At 41.1% G+C, this 25,559-nt stretch overlaps 1 protein-coding gene across 10 annotated transcripts in view; it reads right to left on the reverse strand.

Moving 5' to 3' along the window:
• The window catches only part of kif23 (kinesin family member 23), a 36,460-nt gene extending 16,391 nt beyond the window's left edge, over positions 1-20,069 (reverse strand). For 6 of the 10 annotated variants that reach the window (XM_067971328.1, XM_067971323.1, XM_067971330.1 and 3 more), the window contains exons 1-14: positions 19,975-20,069; positions 14,500-14,566; positions 13,938-14,066; positions 13,742-13,847; positions 13,118-13,254; positions 11,644-11,759; positions 10,112-10,282; positions 6,645-6,686; positions 4,094-4,206; positions 3,423-3,544; positions 2,322-2,424; positions 1,016-1,095; positions 666-785; positions 115-274 (exon numbers count right to left, since the gene is read on the reverse strand). In XM_067971328.1, coding sequence (XP_067827429.1) covers positions 115-274; positions 666-785; positions 1,016-1,095; positions 2,322-2,424; positions 3,423-3,544; positions 4,094-4,206; positions 6,645-6,686; positions 10,112-10,282; positions 11,644-11,759; positions 13,118-13,254; positions 13,742-13,847; positions 13,938-14,066; positions 14,500-14,566; positions 19,975-19,985 — 1,477 coding nt within the window. In that variant the 5' untranslated portion in view covers positions 19,986-20,069. The remainder of the gene's footprint in view (positions 1-114; positions 275-665; positions 786-1,015; positions 1,096-2,321; positions 2,425-3,422; positions 3,545-4,093; positions 4,207-6,644; positions 6,687-10,111; positions 10,283-11,643; positions 11,760-13,117; positions 13,255-13,741; positions 13,848-13,937; positions 14,067-14,499; positions 14,567-19,974) is intronic. The other 4 variants (XM_067971331.1, XM_067971325.1, XM_067971329.1 and 1 more) reach the window with 1 other exon arrangement.
• Between the last annotated feature and the right edge of the window lie 5,490 nt (positions 20,070-25,559).

Here is a 25,559-nt window from a genome sequence, read left to right on the forward strand (position 1 = left end):
TTGCACTGGAAGTTGTTTAAAAAGGGTTGAAGTAATAGGTTTTGCAGAGCCCATACAAAAAAAAAGCCTCACCTACAAAGTGGCAACCCCATTTCTCTCTATATAGCACAATACCTCCATCAGTAGGGCCTCCTCGCAGTTCTAGCTTTCTCATCAATTCTTCCTTGAAAGCCTGATTTCTGTATCTACGTCCTGGAGTGAGGCCACAGATCGGTTTATCTACAGGTCTGGCTATTTCCACTTCTTGAGTCATTTCAGCAAACCTCATAACCAGCTGCAGTGCATGCAAAATAGTTCAGATTAGAATGTTGAAGTGTGAATTCAAAATGTCATTAAGGTTTTGATCTACAGAAAATACCTAAAACGTTTTTTTAATATAAAACCAAGAAACAAAGTTCCTCGTAACTCCGCAAAGTTCTAAAAGGCATGTGTTGGACATTACAGCTTATTAATGAAATAACCAGAGAGGAAAAGTGTAAAGAAACTGGATATAAGACAGAACCAGTTGCATGAGACAGGCAAAAGACATTTGAAATATACTCATGGTCAAGTATTAACAGTTCACCTTCAGTATTGCCAAAAGACCCTATTTTAAAAAGATGTCCAGACTTGCAGAATTTTACCACAGGAATACCCCATTCCTTCAACAGCACAACTGCACTCACCAGGGTTTCCTCATAGTCCTCTGCTTTGGGATTGACACACACAATCATCCGAACCTTCCCCTCGCCGTCAAAGTAGTTTTTAAAGAGATGAGTGAGCTTTGAATCCCTGTATGGAACCATCTGGAAAAAACCCATCATGTCAGCTGATCACAACATCCTACACTCAAATTGTTTTTGTTAAACCCTTTACAATCAACCTGTGCAAAATCTTAAACAAGGACCAACACCATTGCCTTGAAGCTTTAGTCTCAAAGCATCTTAGATCTCATGCTGTACAACTGTAAGAGCATTTTTGCTGGCTTGCAACCTAAGCAGTAACTTTTGAAAATCAAGTAATAGAAAAACATTACCTTATTTGTTCCATACATTTGGTTTTCTCTTAGCACTTCAATACATGTTCTTAGAGTCATCAAGGACTGATTGATGTTACCTGAAAGAGAATTGGAAAGCTGATATTTTATTTTTTATTGATTCTAATGTCTGTAAAATCTCCAACAGCATTTGTGCTCACCACTATGAGCCATTTTCCAAATATGGCCATTTCTGGTGAAAACTTAACCGCCTCAACAAGTGGAAGGAGGTGTAAGACAAATTACAAAATCAAAAGGCTATCTTCAAGTTTCATACTGACATTGTCATCATTAACAGAATTTTGAATTAATCTCAGAACCCAATCTAGCAGGTAGCAATTGCAGAAATATTCTTGATCGCAGGATTGTGTGCTTCAGCTGCAGTCACAAGAGAAATATTCAACTGATCCAAGTGCACATCATAAAAGTATACTAATGCACACCGTAAGCCAAAATAGGCCAGTATATAGTTTTCGGAGAAAAAAAATAGCATATTTCCCATCAAAGTTAGCAGAAAAGTAAAACACAAACCTGTGGCACAACTGGGCCAGCTTTTAAGGTAGCAAAATAAATGTCAGCAATAAGTTTAAAAAAAAACTGACCCTTCTCGGTTGGGGAAAATGGAAAAGTTTTCTTTTTAAAATGTAAGCCATAAAAAGATAACCAACAGCCATCATTCTCCTCCGTGGCCAAATTCTACTTTGAGTTAATTTCCGTGCTTAAAGCTGCGTACATGTTGGGTTTGCAGCAAGATGTAAAATGTTATATCATAGGTCATAAATCAAGTTAAACTTTTATGCCTTTCTTTAACGAACATTTATTTTGGGTCTGCTTTTGTAACTAATGCAAATTAGCTCAAAACCTAAATAATGCCCAAGAGGAGAAGCACAACTTTGAAAAGATAACTACATTTTAGGGGCTCAGACCTTGTGGTCCAAAGCATTCCAGCAGAAAATGCTGAGGTCTGTCTTCCAAAGGATGCAAGGTCCTTAGCAAAGCCTCTGAAGCTTTTCGTCTCAAAGCACCTTGGATCTTACACTATGCTGCTGCATGAACAGTTAAAGCACTTGGGGAAAGAGAAGATTTCCCACTCCAAATCAAGTGCAGAGCCTTTCTTCCCCAGCATCGACTTCAGGCAAAATGACACTTTTCAGTGCAAGTAGACTAATTTATAAACTAGTTTCATTGCAGTGTTAAAAACAGTACGACAGGTATATAACACACCATGAACAGAAGCAGTAAAGCCAAGAGGCGTATGCACGTGAACATTCACACGCAGATGATTTGGCTTTGTGAAAATCCATACCTGCCTCTCGCAACCTGCTGCCTTCAGCTTTTGTCCTGTTAGTTCTCTCGCTTCCTGCTAAGTCCACCAGGGACAGCTGGCTCACTGTTGTCTGATCCTTGGCCTGGGATAAAAGGAATACCTGAGTGACCTCATCAACTTATATATGCACAATTGCAAAAAAAAAATATCCACTTAAATTACATAGGAATTACAATTATAACTTGTCCATCACAATAAAACATAGGGCATTAAGACCATGTTAAATCTTTTCTGAGCAGTTGGACTTGCCAGCAGGCACTCTCGTTCCCTATTTTAAAAACAGGCGAAGGATTACGGGAAAAGAAACACTGAACTACTTTTTAAAAAAAATCACATCACATTACAATACAATTTAATTAACAGCAGCACAGTAGTGGAAAAGGCGGTTGGACTTTCACCAGATCTTTGTGCAGTCATTCTTAGGTGTTGTGGAATTTTTGCTTACTAAAACAATTTTAAATACAATTGAGCACAACAGTACTGAATTGCTGACATTCCCAGACTGGAATCAACAGACAAAGAAATCACTAAGTCACACTACTAGTGATTATTCCACAATGGACATAAACAGTTTTTCCCCCCCCCCAGATTCCAGCAAGGAAAGAAGAAATTTATGTAGCAGAGGAAAACATCAAGACATTTTAGAGAAGGGAAAAAAAGTAAATAAACGCAGAGAATGGAATAGGTAATAGATGTGACCCAAAGCTCTGTCCAAAAAGATGGGTTGTAATGCATATTTTTTTTTGAGAGAGAAGTAGATGTACAGGGATTTAGAGGGAGAGTTTCATACAGCAAGGCCCAAGGTAGCAGAAGGCTCTGCCACCAAGTGGGGAGGAACAGGGTGGAAAAATTCATATTTGGTCAGAGGACCCAAAAGAAAATCAAAACAATTCTCATGAGGTTGAACAAAATGTGTTCAACATTCAGTATAACATTCTAGAGTCTGAAGTAGATGACATACACTTATTGTGCAACGGTTCCAAATGTTCAAGCCATTTGTAATGCTGATATAACTTACTCCCAATAACTTAACTGGCAAATAAAGGCAATGCATTAAACATCTTCCATGGTTTCATTTACCTGAAGGACATTATCTCCATCAGCATCTAATGGAGCCTGAGCTAATTTGATAATAAAAACACTATGTGAACGGCTCGATTCTCGATTTAATGTAGTGTTAGCAATACGACGCTTCTTCTGGCCTGCAAAAAAATAAATCAGTCAGTCAGTTGAGCTGTTCTCTAAATTTTAGCTTTGCTCAATATGCTCAAAAGAATGCACATAACCTGGTTGAAATTAATCAAGGTGGGTCAGGGAATATGCATAGAACTGGATTTCCGTTCAACAATCATGACTGGCAACACATACCTAGTCATTATCTATAAATTTGTATCAACAACCATGATTCTTTGCATTCCAGGTGCCGTATATTGGTAATTGAAGACAATGTTCTATAGTTATAGTTGAGTTTCTGAAGATATCCACAAGAATATCAAATGTGTACAAATCATTTCATTTAACGTATGCAACTTTAAAATAAACTTTTACTAAGTTTCTAAAAACAGTTGTATCCATATATTAGGCAGTAGCGGAAATACCATGTCTTTATTCTTCGAATCAAAGCCATCCTCCATACAACACTGGAATGACTTGGATGTTGTGCGGTTCCACTATCGCCGTGATGGAGGATGTTAAGAATTAACTAAACTTCCACATGGAAAATGAGCATAAATCAAATGCGACTTTCTCACCTTTCCAAAAGACTTCAAAAGCTTCTTCTGTTGATTTCACTTCCACCTCAGTGCAACCAGCCACATACATGTTATGGTTAGAATCTTCTCGAAGAATTTTAGACTGTGGAGGTCTATAAGCAAACATTGACTCTTTAGTCTCAAAATGATCTTAAAAAGGAAAAAAAACAAAGTCCAAACAGTGCCATTATACCCTACATCCCAGAAATGTATTTACTACTCTGCCAGATTTAATGGAAAAACATTTAAGTAGCATATACATTCAGCAATTAGGACATTGATATAATCTTATAAACAAATTTTTTTTAGAGTCTCAAAAAAATCTTTGTCATGCACATTTAATTTTATATATTCGGGCATCAGTGAAGAGACTGAGCAGTCCAAAACTTTAGTATTACAAGCCATTAGCTTCACTGCTATATATGAAAAAATACTACATACAACAAATTATGAAAACAACATTTGAATATATGTGCCATTTCAGGTTACTTATGGGTACATTTTACTTGACAGAAAAGTTCAGCCTTTTAATTTAGAATGTAACCATTTCTTTGTTCTTCTATCCATCAGGAGATTTTCAGCCTAACTAGTATTTATAAGTAAACTTTAATAGAATCAGTTTAATTTTGCTGAACCACAAGATACAATTTGTCTAAGTAGTAGACAATAATTGAAATTTGATTAACTATAAATTGCTCATGACAGAATCATTTCTTTCTAAGCAGGGTTGTTTCAAGGATGTCAGCATTACGTGGTATTGCCATATCAAGTTTTAGATTATTGGTGAATGCATGCAGCACATAGAATTTAAACAGGTTTCAACACAGCACAATTTTGCATGTTAAACCACGATCACTTCTCTAGATTTATGAGAAACAAGACCAGGAGTTATCTTAATCAGCGAAGCAGAACAGAAAACACCTGTAGAAATTATGCAGGCAACTTACCCAGGAGAAGCAACAATTTTAGCCTGTATTCAAATGCAGTACCCCAATTTCCAAATCAGGGTACTCCTAGCCAATCAGGAACTGCCCTTCATTCATTACATTTCCAAAACACAGCCAAATTGGAATTCACTGTATAACCCTCGAAAAGGAGATTTCAGTCTTAGTCTGGGATTTGAACCAAATCCACATCAAAGGTTTGCAGGCAAGGAGAACTATATAGGGAACCCTCAGTTCACCCATTCCCTTTCAAGTTTACGCATAAACTTGGAACACACAAGTGGTCAACACTACAGGGTTAGAAAAATTATAAAAGGGAGACTTTAAAAACAGAACTTGGATCACAGATAGACTCCTCTACTTTCCACCCCAAATCCATTTAATGAAAATGTTAATGCCATGTTGTATCAAAAGGAAGCATATGGATTTGGGGGGGGGGGGGGGGGGGGGGGAGAAAGACACCAGCAAGTAATCTTCCTCTAAATGTCTGATCTTGTATGTAACTCTTTGTATCATTGTAAAAATTAAGTATAGAAATAGGCACTTTTACAAACAATGCAGAGAAGCCACATGCACAGCAAGTCCTTCTGAAAAAATGTTGTCATATTTCAGATGTACCCGAGGATTACTATTATGAAATACTAGTTATGAAAGTGAATTTTTTTAAAAAGATATAAACTAGACTGCTGGATTTTCTAAAATCACAGCGTGTGATCCCAAATTTCAGCTATTCCAATTTAACAAAGCAATTTTAAATGTTTTTCTCCTTGTTATGCTGAGCAACATTTACCCCTCAGCCAATACCACAAATACAGATTATCTGGTCATTTATCTCATGACTGCTTGTGGGACCTTGCTGTGTGCCAATTGGCTGCCGCGTTCCTCTACTTTTCAAGAAACTACACTTCGTAAAGTACTGCATTGACTGAAGCGCTTTGGGACATCCTGAGGTCATGAAAGGCTCTATGAATGAAAGATTGTTGTTTCTTATGCAAATAAAGAGCTAAACTGCCTGATAAGTTCTGGCCTTTACTTATTTCTCAGTTTTCTTTGTTGGCAATTCTTGCCTCAGAGAACTATCAATGCACAGATGAAGGAATACAAGAACAGATACATCCTTCCGGGGAGTACAAGGACTAAAGCTGAGTATTTAGCAACTACAAAGCTCCATCCAAATCATACAAAAAACATTCTTAGTACAAAAAGAGAATGCATAATTGGGGAGGAAGGGAAAGATAACTCATACAAATATACATCTGTATTTTCATAATCAGACATATTTGTTCAATAGATTTAAGGCAAAACAAATTATTTACTACTGGAATGTATATTTTTAAAAAGCAAGTTAACAGCCAAGCAGATGTTGAGCTAGCATCATGTTTCGTGCTACAGGCTAAGCACAAGTGTAAGCGGTGAAAGCCTCTACACATGCCTGTGACCACTACTGGTCACAATAACTAGGAAGCCATGGGATAGGTTAACAGGACTGGACTGTTAGCCAAAGGACAATATTGACTAGCACAAAACATCAACCAGCTAAATTTTACCCAATTACTATACTAGTTACACTGATTACCCCTGGTAGCTTGTACATTACGGAGACGTACATGAACTCAGCGTTCCGCACAGGAGTGCTGTTATTGTTCCACCTAATAAAGAAACATGGCAACAGTTATAAAAAAGTCCCAATGTAAATCTCATTTGGCTATGTTAAAAAATTGTGGTGTATGAAAGAGGAGATAAATAAACATATACTGTCACTCGAGTGGAGCCCTTTCAACTGTGCAGAAATTAGCAGATAGTTTTATTTTACAAAATTTTCACACTTATTTTATTCTGTTAGGGTTTATAGGAAGTATTTTAGGTTAGTGATATTTTGAAATTTGCTCATTGCTTTGGGAGGTTACAACCACTAATTTCATAAACATTCACCAGGATAAGTTGATTATTGTATTTAATGGCAGTTGAATAGATGGGACGTGGGATGTTCAAACTATTTTTGCGGTATTCAAAAATATGCATAGCGTGACCAATAACCGCAATGTTTCTAAGACATGTCCCAATATTCACACATGGATCCCATCGAACCTGATGAATACAAATTTGCAGTGCCAATTTGGTGGTGGGAGAGAAAGAGAGCAGGTACACTGTAACTGGCCTCAATGTCCCCAGACAAGGGCCCCCATCTCTTCCTTGCCATATAAGCACAACTATGTAAAGGGCTTTTTTTTTTGGGAGGGGGGGGGGGTGGGCTTTAGAAGAGTGGGAAATATTCAGCCATTTCCAAAAAGATTCTCAGAATTACAGAATACACACAATGCAACTTGTTCAATCTTTGGAACATAGTTAGGCTCCAAAGCGACAGGTGTACTTTATTACTTCAACAATGTCTTCGTAGGCTAGCTTTCATTTTTTTTAAAGCAGACAAGTCATAAGGCTTTGTGCCAGAAGTTACTGGCATAGCCAACAAACAAAAATCAGATTTAAAAAAAAAGTCCACCCCCCACCCCCCATTCTTCTCCCTCGAAGTAAAAACCATGCATGAATTTGCCCCCTTCCCAGTGCAGGTTGCCCCAGTTAATAGTACCCCAGATGTTCCACCCCCCACCCCCGAGATCAGCTAACAGCACAAACTGGAAGTGAATCTAAGGCCTTAAGTGAGTTATTGGAGCAAATGGATGTGTGTTTAAATTGGGTTCATTGGAATACAGATCTTAATGAAAAATGGAACATGGCTGCTATATTGGGTATATCGTGGGAAGGGAGGGAAAAAGGGGGAAAACGGTGGAAGAACGGAATAGGAGGCAATACAGAAATCACCATGCCAAGGAGTAAAGTGCCCATTGGAGCCACAATGCCTGCAACATGAAAAATGTGCTGAGCTTTGAACTCTTGTAGTAACAGAAGCTTTTTTTGCCCGTACCACCACACTGGATTTTGAAAAGCAAAATTAATATAATCCAAAGACCATAAATCATCACTATCCTAAATGGGTTTAATGGTTGGGCAGCCTTTTTTTGGGGGGGGGGGGGGGGGTGGAAGAAGAAAGAGTAACAGCATAGACAAAGTAGCAATACTGGTCCTAGCCGTAGTAGAATAATAATAAATCAGCACAAATAGGCAACCCATCTGGGCGTACACAAATCCACAACCAGAGTTGTGAAGAGGCAGAAGCACTAGTACAGAGATATCAAGTTTAATTTAAAGAACACCTAAAATTTCCATTGGTGTTAAATTTCCGTTCAGATATCTTTAACCTTAAAGTAGTCTTGAACTTAAAACGAAACCCTGACAGTGCAAAATACACCCATATCTTGCTTCATTAAATAGCATATTAGAGGAAACTGAACATCTGGAAGAATTTGATTTTAGAACAATTGTTACTAAAAACTCAAGATTTGTATCCTGTATTGGTTTACCTTACTTTACATTTCATAGACTATGGCACATATTTTCCAACCACTGTCTCCATACGAACAATATGCTCATCCTAACTCCCTCTATGCAAAATTTAAATGTAGGTGTTAAACCCATCTTAAGACACGCCAACACATGCGTGAAAGCAAACAAGGGAATTTGTAGGAATGCATCAATGCATTTGTATAGGAACAGCAACCGTTGGAAAATATTGTCCTCATTTGTTTTTTTAAAAAAGGGAGGCATCTTACACAATAAGCCTAGAAGCCCTAACCAAATATATAAACCCCAGCTGTAAGTCTTATATTTGGTACTTGCAGTGCAATCAAATATGTAGTCCTACCAAATACAGAAATAGAAACATACACACCTGTAGAATGAACTTTCAATGTTAAGACATGCACAATAATTTGTTCCAAGATGCAGGCTCAAATTTTTTGTTTAGAACAAAAAACTATAGACTTATCAAACAAACTTGACTGAAGAAATACATTGGACTCAATTTTGAAATGGTGGCAGGTTGGCAGTGGGGGGTGGGAGGTGCACGTGGCAAATAAAAAAAAACTTACCTTTTCTGACGGAATTGCAATGCCGGGGTGGGGGTGCGGGGTGCGTGGAGGGGAGGGGGGCATCAGAGCAGGGGGCGTGCAGGTGACAGAGGAAGGGTAGTTTCACCAGGCGTGAATAGGAAGCCATGGGAAAGCCGCCCTGGTTAAGTTTAAAATCGTTTTAACTATCTACTGTGTCAGAAATAAAGTACCTTAAGTTTCTCAATAAGGTATATTTGGTTCTTCAACTATCATCCTGATGCCTTTAATTGCCGGCGGAACTTCTACATTCGGGAAGCGCACGCACACACACACACACACACACACGACTGTGGGAAACCAGGAAGTCGGCGGGTTGGGGCCAGCTTCCTCACCCACTCGGGATTTTCCCGATTTTCGCAGCCCCCCGCCCCCGCAATTTGATTTGAAAATCGGGGCCACTATATCAGCAAATCAATCTGAGGACAGGTCCTTTCAAAGGCTCAATGTAGTAGTCACATTTTAACAAACCGAAAATCACATGCAAAACATTACAAGTTGAATTGAGTCGAGTGCAGCATGGATAGCAAATGTGAAAAGTTTGGAAAAGTCAATGCTTTCAACTTCTAGAGTATCCATTCAGCCAGACCATAGTAATCTGTAGCTCTGGCCCAGTCAGTGCAATTGTGCATATTTTGAAATGCAATTCTAGTATTAAATTGGGAGCTATTCCAGATTTATGACAACAGCTTTGGGTTACTCATTCTCACACTAACATTTCAATACTGGATTTGAACACTTCTTTAAAAAAATAAGTATCTTCTGTTATTTCTTGGATCCTTCTGCATTGTTCCCACCCTACAAGGCAAGCAGATTGCTTCTCATTTCTATTGGCAGCACTCCAAAATCTGACACTAGGACACATTTTAACAACCGAGGACAAAACACACTCTCCCTCCCTTCTTTGGAGAAGGATCTGGTTTCCAGTCAGATCTCCACCATAACATTAATCTAGTAACATTCCACTCGATGTTATTAAAAAACATCACAGATTCGGCATGCATGCAGGCAGACACAGAAGTGAAACATAAACACAAAAGCATTTATAAAAAAATCTTAATGCAACCTACTTTGGTTTAATTGGGTCTGGTGGTAATTCTTCCAGAAGATCATAAAGATAGTTATTGTAGATTTCAATATAGGAAACAAATAGACTATAAACACTGTCTTCATCGACTCCGTCAGCTTTGCAGTGCTCAGGCACAGTGATCATATCTGCAAACTCTGGATCCATTCTCTGCCTGTGGAAATCATTGTTTCAACAAATTATATTTACTGCATACTTGGTATAACTACTGGGATCATTAAAAAGGGACATCACAAGCTTTAAACGGATGCCTTAGTTTGCTTAAATATCCATGCAACATTTACCTGGTCTTTCAAAGATTAGAGAGAGTGCCCGTAACAAATCTGCATATAGTATATGAAATTCAGATCTTTACTGGTGTTGTGAATTCTCTAACTCTATTCCCATATCTCCTAAAGACACCATCTGACCCAAAGTGGACATTCTTCACACGAACCCAGACAAAGTGCTATTTGACCAAGCTGGCCAGGCATTTACAGCTACCCCTGATCCTACCTTTGCTAGATAACCACATTACAGCAATGGTGGCGACACTGCAGCAACCCTAACGCTGCCCAACTGAGATCAGCTAACTCAGCATAGATAAGGGATCAAATTAAGGATATTTCTGATCTCAGCCACCAGGGAGCTGGTGCTTTGGATTTTCAATTTAAAAAGCACATTAAAAAATGGCCCAGGCAAAGCAACAAATGCCTATGACCAAATAATGGAATGTAAAAGAGAGCTCTATTTAAAAGTATGCAGATTAAGTTGTCACAATGCTAGAAAAGTTGTCAAATTACTCTGACTCCCCCAAAATGTAGAATGGCAGCAAAGTTAACTCTTTAATTACTAAAATGGGCAGTTTGAGCTTTAGCATAAAGTCTGGATTTTAAAATCCAGGCATAACCATGGCATTCAGGGACCGAGAAACCATCTGGCCCTCTGCAGTGGGCGACCATGGAGCTTTTAACTCCAGGGCCTCATTTCCATGTTCCAAAGCTGACTTCTGCCTGAACCCGGCGGGAGTCGGTAGGTGGCCGGTGGATGGGAACAGGATTTTGGGCAGCAGGAGGTTACCGCTGGAATCCGAGGGAACGGCCCCCGGCATAAGACAAGCAGTGGTTTTGGGGGGGGGGGGGGGGGGGGAGAATCTGGAGGCAATCATGGTTCGGGCAGGGGGAGGGGGAGGCTCAAGGTTTCTTTCTGGGGCCTGGAGCACTTTGTGAAATAATCAAAATCATTCCCTAGTCCAATAAATTTAGTTTTCATTCAAAGTCCACCTACCTTATTCAATGTGCATTATGAACATATTTCAGTCATGCTTGGTTTAGTCATAGTGCATATTGGGTTAATGCACATTCAGAATTTTACACAAGTGTCTTAACATGTGTGCAGAAAATAGCGCTCAACAGAATTTCAATTCTTTAAGGCTGCACTCTGGGATATAAACTGAAATCCCACTCGCAAGATATATAATCACATCCAGCAGCTCATCATATCTTTTCCAAACAGTCTTCCTTGTTAGGTACCTACCTGGAGGACAGGATCTTTGGAATTACAGAAGGCTGGGCATCTCTTTTCTGACGCTCCAACAGAGCGTCAACGTCGCACTGTACATCCATAGCATTCTTATCATCTGGCTTAAAAACCTGCAGATGGCACGCATAATTCAAAATCCTTTAAAGTTACACAGCTTTCTCCCCCCCACCTTTAGACAGGGGGAAGGTTTTTGGGTTGGTCATAAATGAAGTACAAGCACCCAATAAGCTATTCCACCACCAAAACATGGGTTGCAAGTTTGAAGAGTAACTGAAATACGTAAAAGCTCTCCTACCCTCACTGGGCAAGTTGTATCACTACTTGGCAGCTCCATTAGACACACAGCACGTGTAGCAGCACAGGGCTCCGGGTAGAAGAAAAACTAGTAAGACATCTAACCTCACTGCACATCACAGCAGAAATGTCAGATGATCCATAGGACAAAGTATGGCAATGAGAAACTGAAGAGGATATGTACACCTATTTGTTATTTAGAGAACTGATAGCTGGGAACTCTCTCACGCAGCAGTATATCTCAATTCCTACCACTTAACTTGGAGCATTTCCAAAATACATAGGTGAACTTCACAGCACAGTCCTATGACCACCCCCCCCCCCAAATCCGTGAAACTGGGTTCAGATTAAACCTTGATTTTAAAAAAAAATCAATATCAAATTTCAGTACAGGAGGCCATTCAGCCCATCACGCCTATGCCTAGCTCCACATCAGATATATCTTTTCTTATCCCATTTCCGTGTTCTTTTAACACCCTCTTAAATGCAGCAATTGACTCAGCTTCAAATCAATGGCCACTTATGCATTTCATATTCTATTAACACTTTGCACGAATGAAATTTCTTCTAACCTCCCTTTTTATGTACCCTTATTTTTGTTGCTAGTGTGAAGTGAAATGTGTTTTGGCAATTTCTGTCTAATTCCTAGTGGGTGCAAGCCAGTGACATATACCAGACATCTCATGGAAGCCATAAGCAAGGCTGGAATGGCAAAAATTTACACTGTTGTAACAGAGAATTACTCAAGGTTAAGGCATGCTATTGGAATAGAACAGAGGAAACTTAACAGAGGAAACTTTATGCTGCATCTGGCTGTTCTCTGCTTGTACAAAACGTACTTAGTGCTGACACCAAGTGGCCAGTATTTCAATTCCAAGAATTACAACATTTCAGTTTGAAGGCAGTCACCCCATCAAAAAATCAAAGCCAAACTGTTGAGCAAAATATATTAAAGTATGGTGACTTATCTTTCAAGGAAAGATGGCCATGTACCAATTAACAACTTAATTAAAACAAAAGCAAAACATTGCAGATGCTGCTAATCTGAAATAAACAGCATTTTCTGTTTTATAACAACTTAATTAAATTGCATTTATCTTTTATTTTTTAAAACTTTTCTAAACCCGAGAGGCACGATGTTGCAAATCATCCCAATACTGTAATTAATACTTACATATCGTTTTGCTTGGAATGATCCAATGCTACAAAAAATCATGTCCAAGCAACGAGGCAGAAGACCTCCGTCTCCAGGAGATCCAGTCATTGTGTGGGTTTTTCCACTTCCAGTAACACCGTAAGTAAACAGCAAACCTGACAGACACACCAGACATGTACTTCAGGTACAGCAGTACTCTCTCCTCCTTCCCCCAGCGCGAGTACACTAGACAGTGTAATTTCCCCACATTCTAGTACCAGTAACAAAACTCACTACACTGGCTATTTGTTGATATGGTACAGTAAGGCTGTAAACAGTTATGAAACCAGATAAAGTCACATCACAAATATCCTCACTAAACACCCATACCATTGGATTTCAAAGGTTTGAAATGTGTAATTGTGTAAATTCTTTGTCTGGTACTATGATCCAGACCATTAATTTTAGGTGTTGATGCAAATCATTTACAAGAGTATAAGAACTTTGAATCAGACGTGTTAACGCTGGGATGAATTTTAAATAATTATAAAGACACTGAAATTACATAAACTGTTCTCTACATTGACAAAATCTTGCTTTATTCTGGAGACAAAAAGTACTCCCACCCGTTTTACATTGCCTACTTAATAAGTTTTAACGTACCATTTTTGCCATGAATCAGATCTTCCACAAGGGGCTGTGCGACAACATTGAATAGCTCCTTCTGGGTTGTAAAGGCACCAAACACCACTTTAAAAGAATACTGCATCTAAAAAAACCAAGTCAGTGAATTCAATATTATACTGCATCAATTTTACAAATAAAAGATTGTTGCATATGGTTCCATATTTCAGGTTACCTCTTTGAATTCTCCATTCCTGTTGACTTTAATCCCATCAGGAGGATGAAGCTGTATTGTGGTATTACTGATAACTTCAACACAACATTCTTCTGCATCTTTGTTCAGTGGTCTGACACGACAATAAACCTGTCAACCAACATGAATGCCGAAAATAAGTCTTTTTATACAAAGCAAAAGTCTAATTGAGCACATTGCAGCAGAGTTAAACTGAAATCTCATCCAAAAGGATCAAGAAATTGAAAAAAACAAAACATATGGAAATTGTGAAATGCGATCCCCGAAACATCTGCAAAAATACAGAATCCCACATAATAAGTTTGTCATTCAATCACAGTAAACTACTGGGCCCGGAAATGTCACAATGAATGAAAAATGTGTTGATTTAAATTGAGACTTGTGTGAAATAGAAAAATGTACTGCAACATATTAATTGAAAAGCCATTCCTTAAAAACTTTTATCACTGCAGGTAGTATTCATTTCAAAACAACCACAGTTGCATAAATATTCCCTGGTGGTAGAACCATTAAATCTTGCAGCAAAAGCTTTTCTGATACTTACACCAACTGGGTCTTTGAGATGGTTATTTGATGGCTTCTTTAGTGGCCTTCTAGGAGTCTGGATCCGCCTGTATGCATAAACAAGAATTTTCTGCATTAAAATTAGGACACCATTAAGCAGGTAGCTACAAATTAAATTATATTGCGAACTGGCCTGGTTTAATTATAAATTTGGAGAGGCAATAGCCTGGATTATCCAATCAGGATGGTCATGTGAGTGAACACAAATTGGCTAAGTGGGTGGAGATTCGCAACACCGGCACACTTTACACCATGCACAATTTCCAGTAGATGAGAAACACTAGTGTTGGATGCTCCAGCCTCAAACAGATAAAGGGAACATTAATTAATTAATTTGGGGGCAGGATACCATTTGCTAATATTCAAGCTTGCACGACGTAACTACACCCCTGCAAATTGAATGTCTAGGGTTGCTACTCAATGGTAAGTATATAGATCGTAGAATGAACACACTAAAGTGCACTTCATACATTTTTTTTGTCTTCACTTTTTTTCTGTTGACACAATTTGCACAAAGGCTCACTGTATTTTTTTTACTCACAGCACCATTACTCATTATCAATGGATTTCCTTATGGAATTGCCCTTATCCGAGGTAACTGGAAGAGGATGAGGAGTGACTAACAGGTCAGGCTGCACAGGAGGAACTGTGTCCACCCACATCTATGCAGAGGTGAACATAGCTAGCTTTGCTTTACAATTAGTGCATGAAAAGGTCCTACACCCAAAGGAAGCTGAAACATAAAACTCAAAGCACTACTAAAGTGCAGGAATACCTCACTAACCATAATATTGAATGCTTTCTCATACATCCCAGTCAGTCGACCATACTTTCACTGACACTGCATAAAAGACAGCTGCCAGGGTGATCTGCAGGTGATGTACCCCAATTGATTGTCCTCAAAATGTCACCAATAATCTGCAGGATCTGGCACACCTATGTGGCGACAATGGGGGAAAACAGTCTTCAGAGGGTCTTGGTCAGAGGCAAAAGCAGAGCTGTGCCATCAACTGCTAAGCCAGCTGCAGCTATCATGCAGCATAGAGCTGGAACAGTGAGCAACAGACCTTGCAGATGTGCTGCATTGCTGACTTATGGGGATGGTGCTGTGAAGTGGCAATGAGAATCTCTCTCCTTGAAACATCTCATGCAGCACCATCTTCACTTCAGCTCCCCGAGACCAGATGCTCAGCTGTGGCACCTTGCCTGCAGACTCATGTCTACACTTTTGGTTTCCTTTCACTTCATTTTTCCCCCTTCTTTGCTTCACCTCCTCCAGCCGAGGTAATGCACTGAAATGCCTTCTAAGCTTTATCTAAGGTTGTAAAGATTTTTGTCCCTTTAATTGCCTGTTTTCCCTTGCATATTACCTATGTGCAATGCCCCATTGGAATTGGATAAAGGAGTTGTACATCCAAGTTTGCAGATGACACTAAGTTATGAGGCACAGTAGGTTGTGTTGATGGGAGGAGAAAGTTACAAAGGGATAGACAGACTAAGTGAATGGACAAAGCTATGGCAGATGGAATTCAATGTGGGGAAGTGAGAGGTCATCTACTTTGGATTTGAGAAAGTCAAAATCAGAATATTTTTTTAATGGTGAGAGACTAGGAGTGGTGGAGGAGCAAAGAGATTTAGGTGCCATGTGTACAAAATCACTAAAAGCTAATGCACAGGTACAAAAAGTAAACCAAAAAGGCTAATGGAATATTGGCCTTTATCTCAAGGGAATTGAAATTCAAAAATGAGGAAGTGATACCTCAGTTATAGAGCCTTGGTCAGACCCCATCTGGTGTACTGTGTTCAGTTTTAGGCACTGCATCTCAGGAAAGATATATATTGGCCTTGGAAGGGATATAGCACAGATTCACCAGAATGATAATGGCTTAAAGGGTCAATTTATGAGGACAGGTTGCATAAACCTGTATTGTGTTCCCTTGATTTGAGAAGGATGAGGGATGATGGATGATCTAATTGAGGTCTTTAAAATGATTAAGGGATTCGATAGTTTCTATGTATCTACCCAATTTCCTATGGTGGGGGCATCATCTTAAAATTAGAGCTAGGCCATTTAGGAATAAAATCAGGAAGCACTTTTTCCAAACAAAGGGCAGTGGAAATCTAGAACGCATTCCTTCAAATGGCTGTGAATGCTGGGGATCAATTGACATTTTCAAAACTGACCGATAGATTTTGTTAGGTAATCAATGGATATGGAACAAAGGTGGGCAAATGGAGCTGATGTACCGAACAGCCATGGTCTGACTGAATGGCAGAACAGGCTCGAGGAGCTGAATGACCTTCTCCTGTTCCTATGTTTGCTCGACAATGTGAGATCAGTTTTGGACCCTACTCCACAATGTTCTTATGTAGATGTACAGGAATTGGAAAGGATACAGAGAGTAACTAAGAAGAGTACAAAGAGGATTGATCCAAAGTGTAAAGGGAATGCACTATGAGGAAAGATTAGGGAAATCTGTGCTTTGCAGTCTACATAGGCGGCGGATGGGGGTTCATAACATACGACATAGGTGCACGCGTAGGTCATACTGCCGGTCGGTCGGTCTATCTATCTATCTAAGCCTTGAATATACTCAACGTCTCAGCATCCACAGCCCTCTGGGGAAGAGAATTCCAAAGATTCACAACCCTCAGTTAACAAACGCCTCATCTCAGTCTTAAATGGCCGACCCCTTATCCTGCGATTATGCCCTCTAGCTCTAGGGCATCGAGTCTATATTCGTGTTGCTAAGATAAAGCCAGAGTATTACTTCAAAGTAAGCCATGAAAGTAGGACCAAAGGACAAAAAGGGAAAATAGCGCCAAATAGTTCAATATATCTGCAAGGACTTTTTAAACTCAAAGTAATGAACGCTTACAATCATCTGCCAGGTAGCATAATACAAAAGAAAACATTGGGGATGTTCAAGATAAATCTGAATGCTAAAATGAGAAAGTTATGATACTAGAGATGAACTTCAATGGGTAAATTGGCTTTTTAAAATTATATTTTACTGTATTCAAATCACTCCCAAGTCAACAAATGAGAGTTTTCAACAATGATCTGAAATAAAGATTCCATTAGGATAGGAAGCTACCCAAGTAAAATGTTTATTTAGCTCGAGACCACAAACAATATTCACCCAAGTACAGTTATCAAGAATAGAGCTTCACTTGTTTGTCACTGAAACTAGAAGATTTAAATTTTTCTAAAAGCTAGAGCTTGTTGCAAGACAGTAACAGATAGATTCAGATGATATATTGAACTACCAGACTGAAACCCATACCAATCTACTAATGTTATTTAAATCCCATGATACGTTATGCTCAAAAATACAATTGAACTATTTTTATAGAATATACGTGCACACGCAGATGGAAGTCTCAATGATATAGCGTTTCCAGCCAGGTGTTTGCTTGCAGAAGACGTCATATGGTCAGAGACATGACTTTCATGTCTCACTGCACATTATAGGATACCAGCATAGCCTCTCTTACAGGAGTTTGTAACTGACACTTAAGACTTCAAACAAGCCAATCTATTCCACTTGTATCAACTGTTATTTGAAGCAGGAATGCACTCTGACAACTACTTTGGTTTCTCAATCTCAACTTGGTTTGCAGGATATTAATAAAAGCATTGTCTCACCTACTTCCATAGCTTACTGAACATCCTATACAGCTCAATATCAAGGCTACACAGGGTTTGTCTCCATCACATGGGAAATGAGGGTCAAAGCACAACTGGCACAAATCCTCACTTTGCACACACTGCAAATTATAATTCTGCCAGGGCATAAGTAATGTTCGTGCATGTTTTAAAAATTTAAATAATCATCTTAAAAGGGGTTTCAAACTAGGATTCCTGCACCCTAGAGCTGTGTTCAATCTGCATCCTTAGGGCCATGTGCACACCAAACTCTGGCAATCCAGTTCCATGTATTTATATTTCTTACTTGCTGGTTTGTTCTACTAGAATTTAGTGGGTCTGGAGTTTTGAAAAAGGGCTATTGCTTCATTGGTGCATAAATCCCAAAAATCAGAAAACAAAGATCAGTTTTCAAACTTTTGCTGACAGACCACCTCCAAGTACTGGCGCTCTCACCTGTCCTAACTTCCAAAAGTCAGGATCAACCACCCAAAGGCAAATGGTACCAATTACAGAAAACTATCAGTATATAACAAAAGAAATAACATGCTAATAAGTCACCAATGCAGAAAAATTCTGAAACCTGATCATCTTGCAGACTGGTATTCCCACCCACCTACTCCTCTTCCTCTGACCACACAAAGGTCCAGGGTCCCCAAGTGTGAAACCAGTGCCTCAGTAGGGCTGTCCAAGTCCAAATGCAGTCTCCAAACCCTGGCAATTCAGGCCTATTAGTGCTGATATCTCTTATTGGTTTATCCTGTTTGAATTTTGTGGGCCTAGAGATATACAAAGGGCTGCTTTCGGCCTCATTAGTAAAATAAGAACACCAATCACCAATATCTATTAGTATCAGGATCTTGAGATATATTCAAGTTAATGCAAACATAGATTTTAACTTACTCTGCAGCCCACAAAAGCAAAAGCTTGGTCATCCACTTTAGAACATTCTTGAAATTACACAATATTATGTAACAAAAAGGAACCCATGACATAATTACAAATATGCTAAGAATTGAACATTTAACTGCTCCCCATATAATGGCCATTTTTAATAGTTGACAGTCACTTTTATACCAGAAATCATTCCCCATTTAACCTTATGCCCTTTCACTCCTTAAATCAGAAATTTGTCCACACTTTATATAAAAGGGGAGCTTAAATAGAGGGGGAAAAAGTGACAAATATTCAGCTATAATTCACAGCACTGCTTTCCTCCCAATTACAAAAACAGCTGTTTTTAACAGACCCACTTTCTTTCTCTTGGTGCTAGTGTTATCGGGGCTTCCACAACTTTTTTTATAAAATCAAAAACAAACTCAATTCTCATCGGCCATTTTTTAAAAAAAAACTTTAAAAATAAACCGAGAAAGTTAATCAAAGTGTCAAGAAAAACCACACAGGGTAACAAAGAGGAGAATGGAAATCCTTGTAAAAGGGAGAGAACTTGTTAATAAGGTAAACTGTGCAGACAAAAAAAAAACAATTAAAAAGATAAAATTATACAAAAACACAGCCAAAATTATTTAACTTCATAAAAATTGAGAGCAAGAGATTTTAAAAAGGGCAATTAAGATAACTTTAAAAAAAAAACGTAACTATTTAAAAGACACAAGTGCTTTCAATATTATATTTTACATAATATATATTTTTAAAACCATTTCAAGGCCTTGAAGAAACAGCTGATCCGAGCGAGAGAAAAGTTATTTTCAACTTGAAACAAAAAGTTTAATTTCTCCCCCCCCCCACAATCAAAAATTAAAAACCTGAGGTTATAAAAATCAATAAAAGGCAGGATTTACTCACGCTGATTTCATGATGTTTTATAATAATTATTATTATTATTATAAGAGACAGCTCGAGACACCATTAAACGACGGCCATTCCCGCCCGGCTCGCGCCACCCGCCAACCGTCACTATTTCAAATCACGCGCGTCCCATTGGCGCCTCGCGGCGGCCGCTGGGGATCCGCCCCCCGCATCGTTTGAATGGGCCAACTCATCTGTCAATCATTGCCGTCGCCGCTCTTCCCCCGCCCCCGTAATAGTTTGATTGGGTAATTTTCTCCGTCAATCATAGCTCTCGAGGATTTCCCCCGCCCCCCCCCCCGCCCAACTATCGTTTGATTGGGTCATTTTCTATCAATCGTAACCCGTCGACGCTTTTCCCCCGCCTCCTATCGGTTGATTGGGTAATTTTCTCCGTCAATCATAACTGTGGCAGCGCCCCCATCCCCGCTATCATTTGATTGGATAGTTTTCTCTGTCAATCACAGCTGTCGCAGCTCTTTCTCCACCCACTAACGTTTGATTGGGTAATTTTCACTGTCAATCATCACCGTCGACGTTTCCCCCCCCCCCCCGCCCGCTATCGTTTGATTGGGTAATTTTCTGTCAATCATAACTAATCGAAGCGCTTCCCCGCCCACTATCATTTGATTGGGTATTTTTCTGTCAATCATTGTTGTCGACGCCTTTTGCCCCGCCCCCATATCATTTGATTGGGCAATTTTCTCTGTCAATCAAAGTTGCGACTGTTTCACTCGTGACGTACTAGGCCCACAAAAAACTTTTGAAAAAAGTTCTTTCTTTCAGAAGTTCTTGCTCACAGCTGCCCTCAAGTGGGCAGTGCTGGTACAGCAGCTTGATTCACATAAATCTGAGTTCCACATAACCATATTTAACAGCAACTACCATGAATTTCCTGAAACAGCCGGTCTGGATGGTATTAAAAGCAGGTGCTAGAGGTCTACAAAAGAGGCAGAAGATGCTGGCACTGACTATTGACCTGCTGGTAGAGTCCGGGGATGGGCAGGAGGTTGGCGAGAGAGGAGGATGGGGCAGTTTGGGTCATTGGTTGTAAAGAGTCACTGACCGGTAGCGGCCTCTTTGGAGATTGGCAAGAGAGGCACTGAGGGTTTGCTGTGGACTTATTGAAGGAGGATTCAAGCTTGGAATGGTGACGAGAGCAGGAAGGCAGAGGCGATTGATGGGTTGGGGTATGGAGTAGGGGGGCAAAGTACATCAGAGGGGAGAAGTGAAAGTTGGGATGAGTGGGTGATAAGAAAGGGAGACGGCAGGAGAGAAGGTTCATAAGAGAAAAAAGGAGATAGAAGTATTGGGCTCTATTCTGGACTGGCAGCCAAAATGGTACATGAATTTTTTTTTATTCGTTCACGGGATGTGGGCGTCGCTGGCGAGGCCAGCATTTATTGCCCATCCCTAATTGCCCTCGCGAAGGTGGTGGTGAGCCGCCTTCTTGAACCGCTGCAGTCCGTGTGGTGACGGTTCTCCCACAGTGCTGTTAGGAAGGGAGTTCCAGGATTTTGACCCAGCGACAATGAAGGAACGGTGATATATTTCCAAGTCGGGATGGTGTGTGACTTGGAGGGGAACGTGCAGGTGGTGTTGTTCCCATGTGCCTGCTGCTCTTGTCCTTCTAGGTGGTAGAGGTCGCGGGTTTGGGAGGTGCTGTCGAAGAAGCCTTGGCAAGTTGCTGCAGTGCATGAACATAGATGAAATTCAGGTTACAGAGGCATGGCAGAGATTAGAAGAGACATGTCCCAGAGGTAAACAAAGGACAGGATGGAGACTATATGAAAGAGTCACAACATATTGGCACCTACTCAGAACTGGGCTTTTTAAGGGTGCCCCTCAAACTTTGAGCAGACTAATTTCAAGACAGTTTATGTAAGGGGAAGCTAGATAAGCACATGAGGGAGAAAGGATTGGAAGGGTATCCTGATAGGGTGAGACGATGTAGGGAGGGAGGAGGCTCGTGTGGAGTATAAACACTGGCATAGACTAGTGGGGCCGAATGGCCTGTTTTTTTTATTCGTTCATGGGATGTGGGCGTCGCTGGCGAGGCCGGCATTTATTGCCCATCCCTAATTGCCCTTGAGAAGGTGGTGGTGAGCCGCCTTCTTGAACCGCTGCAGTCCATGTGGTGACGGTTCTCCCACAGTGTTGTTAGGAAGGGAGTTCCAGGATTTTGACCCAGCGACGATGAAGGAACGGCGATATATTTCCAAGTCGGGATGGTGTTTGACTTGGAGGGGAACGTGCAGGTGGTGTTGTTCCCATGTGCCTGCTGCTCTTGTCCTTTTGGGTGGTAGAGGTCGCAGGTTTGGGAGGTGCTGTTGAAGAAGCCTTGGCGAGTTGCTGCAGTGCATCCTGCGGATGGTACACACTGCAGCCACTGCAGTGAACGTTTAGGGTGGTGGATGGGGTGCCAATCAAGCGGGCTGCTTTATCTTGCATGGTGTCGAGCTTCTTGAGTGTTGTTAGAGCTGCACTCATCCAAGCAAGCGGAGAGTATTCCATCACACTCCTGACTTGTGCCTTGTAGATGGTGGAAAGGCTTTGGAGAGTCAGGAGGTGAGTCAAACGCCGCAGAATACACAGCCTCTGACCTGCTCTCGTAGCCACAGTATTTATATGGCTTGTCCAGTTAGGTTTCTGGTCAATGGTGACCCCCAGGATGTTGATGGTGGGGGTTTTCGGCGATGGTAATGCCGTTGAATGTCAAGGGGAGGTGGTCAGATTCTCTCTTGTTGGAGATGGTCATTGCCTGGCACTTATCTGGCGCGAATGTTACTTGCCACTTATGAGCCCAAGCCTGGATGTTGTCCAGGTCTTGCTGCATGCGAGCTCGGACTGCTTCATTATTTGAGGGGTTGCGAATGGAACTGAACACTGTGCAATCATCAGTGAACATCCCCATTTCTGACCTTATGATGGAGGGAAGGTCATTGATGAAGCAGCTGAAGATGGTTGGGCCTGGGACACTGCCTTGAGGAACTCCTGCAGCAATGTCCTGGGGCTGAGATGATTGGCCTCCAACAACCACTACCATCTTCCTTTGTGCTAGGTATGACTCCAGCCAATGGAGAGTTTTCCTCCTGATTCCCATTGACTTCAATTTTACTAGGGCTCCTTGGTGCCACACTCGGTCAAATGCTGCCTTGATGTCAAGGGCAGTCACTCTCACCTCACCTCTGGAATTCAGCTCTTTTGTCCATGTTTGGACCAAGGCTGTAATGAGGTCTGGAGCCGAGTAGTCCTGGCAGAACCCAAACTGAGCATCGGTGAGCAGGTTATTGGTGAGTAAGTGCTGCTTGATAGCACTGTCGACGACACCTTCCATCACTTTGCTGATGATTGAGAGTAGACTGATGGGGCAGTAATTGGCCGGATTGGATTTGTCCTGCTTTTTGTGGACAGGACATACCTGGGCAATTTTCCACATTGTCGGGTAGATGCCAGTGTTGCAGCTGTACTGGAACAGCTTGGCTAGAGGCGCAGCCAGTTCTGGAGTTCAGCACGACAGCTGGGATGTTGTCGGGGCCCATAGCCTTTGCTGTATCCAGTGCACTCAGCCGTTTCTGTGCTGTAGCTTCGATGTAACTCGATGTAAGTCGATGAGTCCAAAGTCTGAGGCCCTGTGGTGGGATGAAGTTGACTTGCAGAGAGCTTGGCGGCAACTTGGGGCATCCACAAATTAGTGTCCAGGATCGGTGACAGTTGCGGAGAGGGAGTGGCTTCAGAAGCCACTGGACGCCATGCTGGAGCTTGTCTAGTGGAATCAGAGGACGGAGGAGGAGTGGCGAGTCAACGGGAGGTGTTAGCAGTGTACACCAGCAGATCCAACAGCAATGGGTTTGAAACCCCGCATGCTTTTTACTCTCCCTAGCCCAGGTAAGGTCACCAACCCTTCAGGATTGCCCTGGGGTCTCCAGGAATGAAAGATTAATCTCCTGGACACTGCTGAAAGCAAAAACCCGGGAGAGAAATCATCGGGGCATTAAAAAAATTGTGTTTCTTTTTTCATTTTCTTTGAACACTTTTGTTCATCAGTAACTGGAGATGGGGGAAAGAATCATCCAATCGGGTAACGAAGAGTCTGTTCGCTTTCCAATTGGCCGTGGGAAGGCAGTCCACTGTGAGGATGGATGTGTTGGGCAGCCAATCGACCAATGGCGGGAGAGGGAAGGTAGGGTGATTGGAGGAGGGATGTCAATGAAGAAACCTCCAGGAATACGTCCAACCAGAGTTGGCGACCCAAAGCCCAGGGCTGGTGAGGCCTGTTGTTTCGCTTCTGAGACTGTCCTGGATGACATCAGGTAATGCAGCATCTGGAAACCTCCTGGTCCAATTGGTTTAGTGTCACGTCATGTGGTACCACATGGAGCCATCAGGGTATTTTTCTGGTACTTTCAACAAAATGAACCCCTTGGAAGCTCCAAATGGACCAGTCAAGCCTGAATCATCTCCAAGCTCATTGTCCACGCTGCTCTTTCAACTTTCAAAAGGGAATTGGATAAATACTTGAAGGGGAAAACATTAACAGGGCTTTGGGGAAAGAGCAGGTAAGGGGGACTAATTGGATCGCTCTTTCAAAGAGGCACAGGCACAATGGGCCGAATGGCCTCCTTCTGCGCTGTATGATTCTATGATTTGATCAGGGGCACTGACCAGTAAAGTGAGCAATCCTTCCCCTAACAGTTCAACATCAGACACAATGACCGAGCCCCCCAACCCTCCAGGCCCCATGTCTGGATTTTGGGGATCATCTCGACACCCTCAGAGGTCCATAGAACAGCTGTGGAAAGTCAAGAAAACAAGAAACGAAACATTTTCCGCCTGTTTCTGAACAATCCATGGAGACGGGACCGTGTGGGCAGAGAGAGGCTTGATTTGTTCTGTCTGTTCTATATAATTAATCACTTGGGTAGAGGGAGCTTTTCCAGCTGTCAGACTAGTTCAGGCATAAGAAAGTCACTCACTGACAAGAAATCATTCCAGCAAGCAACATTTTTTTTTTTAAGAAACTGCACCAGGAGTCACTGAATGAGTCATGAGGGAGGCCTCGGCTGTTGTTTTAAACTGGACAACAGGTAATGGACTCGAATTTAGTATCAAGTGTGCAGCTGCTTGTGTAACACAGCTTGTGGAACGAGTTGTTAACCCTTGGACTATCAGCAGGGAAATTCAAGACTTTCTGGGGTGGGTGGGTCCCTTAAATTGAACTCCATCATCGCCACCCTGAAACCAACACTAATATTACAGTAATAAAACCACTCGAGTATCAGGAGTAGCTCTTCACTGTTGCAGAGAGGGAGAAAGAGGGAGACAGTCCGTTTGGAGGTTTGAAAGTGAGAAATACTTTCCTGCAGAGGAAGGTTTAAAGAAAGGCAAGCATCTCATCAGCGAAAGATACCGAGAGAGGTAGACTGCTCATTGCTAAAGGATGCTCATCCAAGTAGACTGCCCATGGATGAAGAATGCCAAGCAGAGTAGAACTCTCTTGGATGAAGAGTCTCAATTCTGGTTAGACTTCTCCTGAGTCAACAATCTCCTAGATGAAGGATTTGTCTAGGTTAGGTGAATAA

This window comes from Heptranchias perlo, chromosome 34 (genome assembly GCF_035084215.1).
Source record: "Heptranchias perlo isolate sHepPer1 chromosome 34, sHepPer1.hap1, whole genome shotgun sequence".
Lineage (NCBI taxonomy): Eukaryota > Metazoa > Chordata > Chondrichthyes > Hexanchiformes > Hexanchidae > Heptranchias > Heptranchias perlo.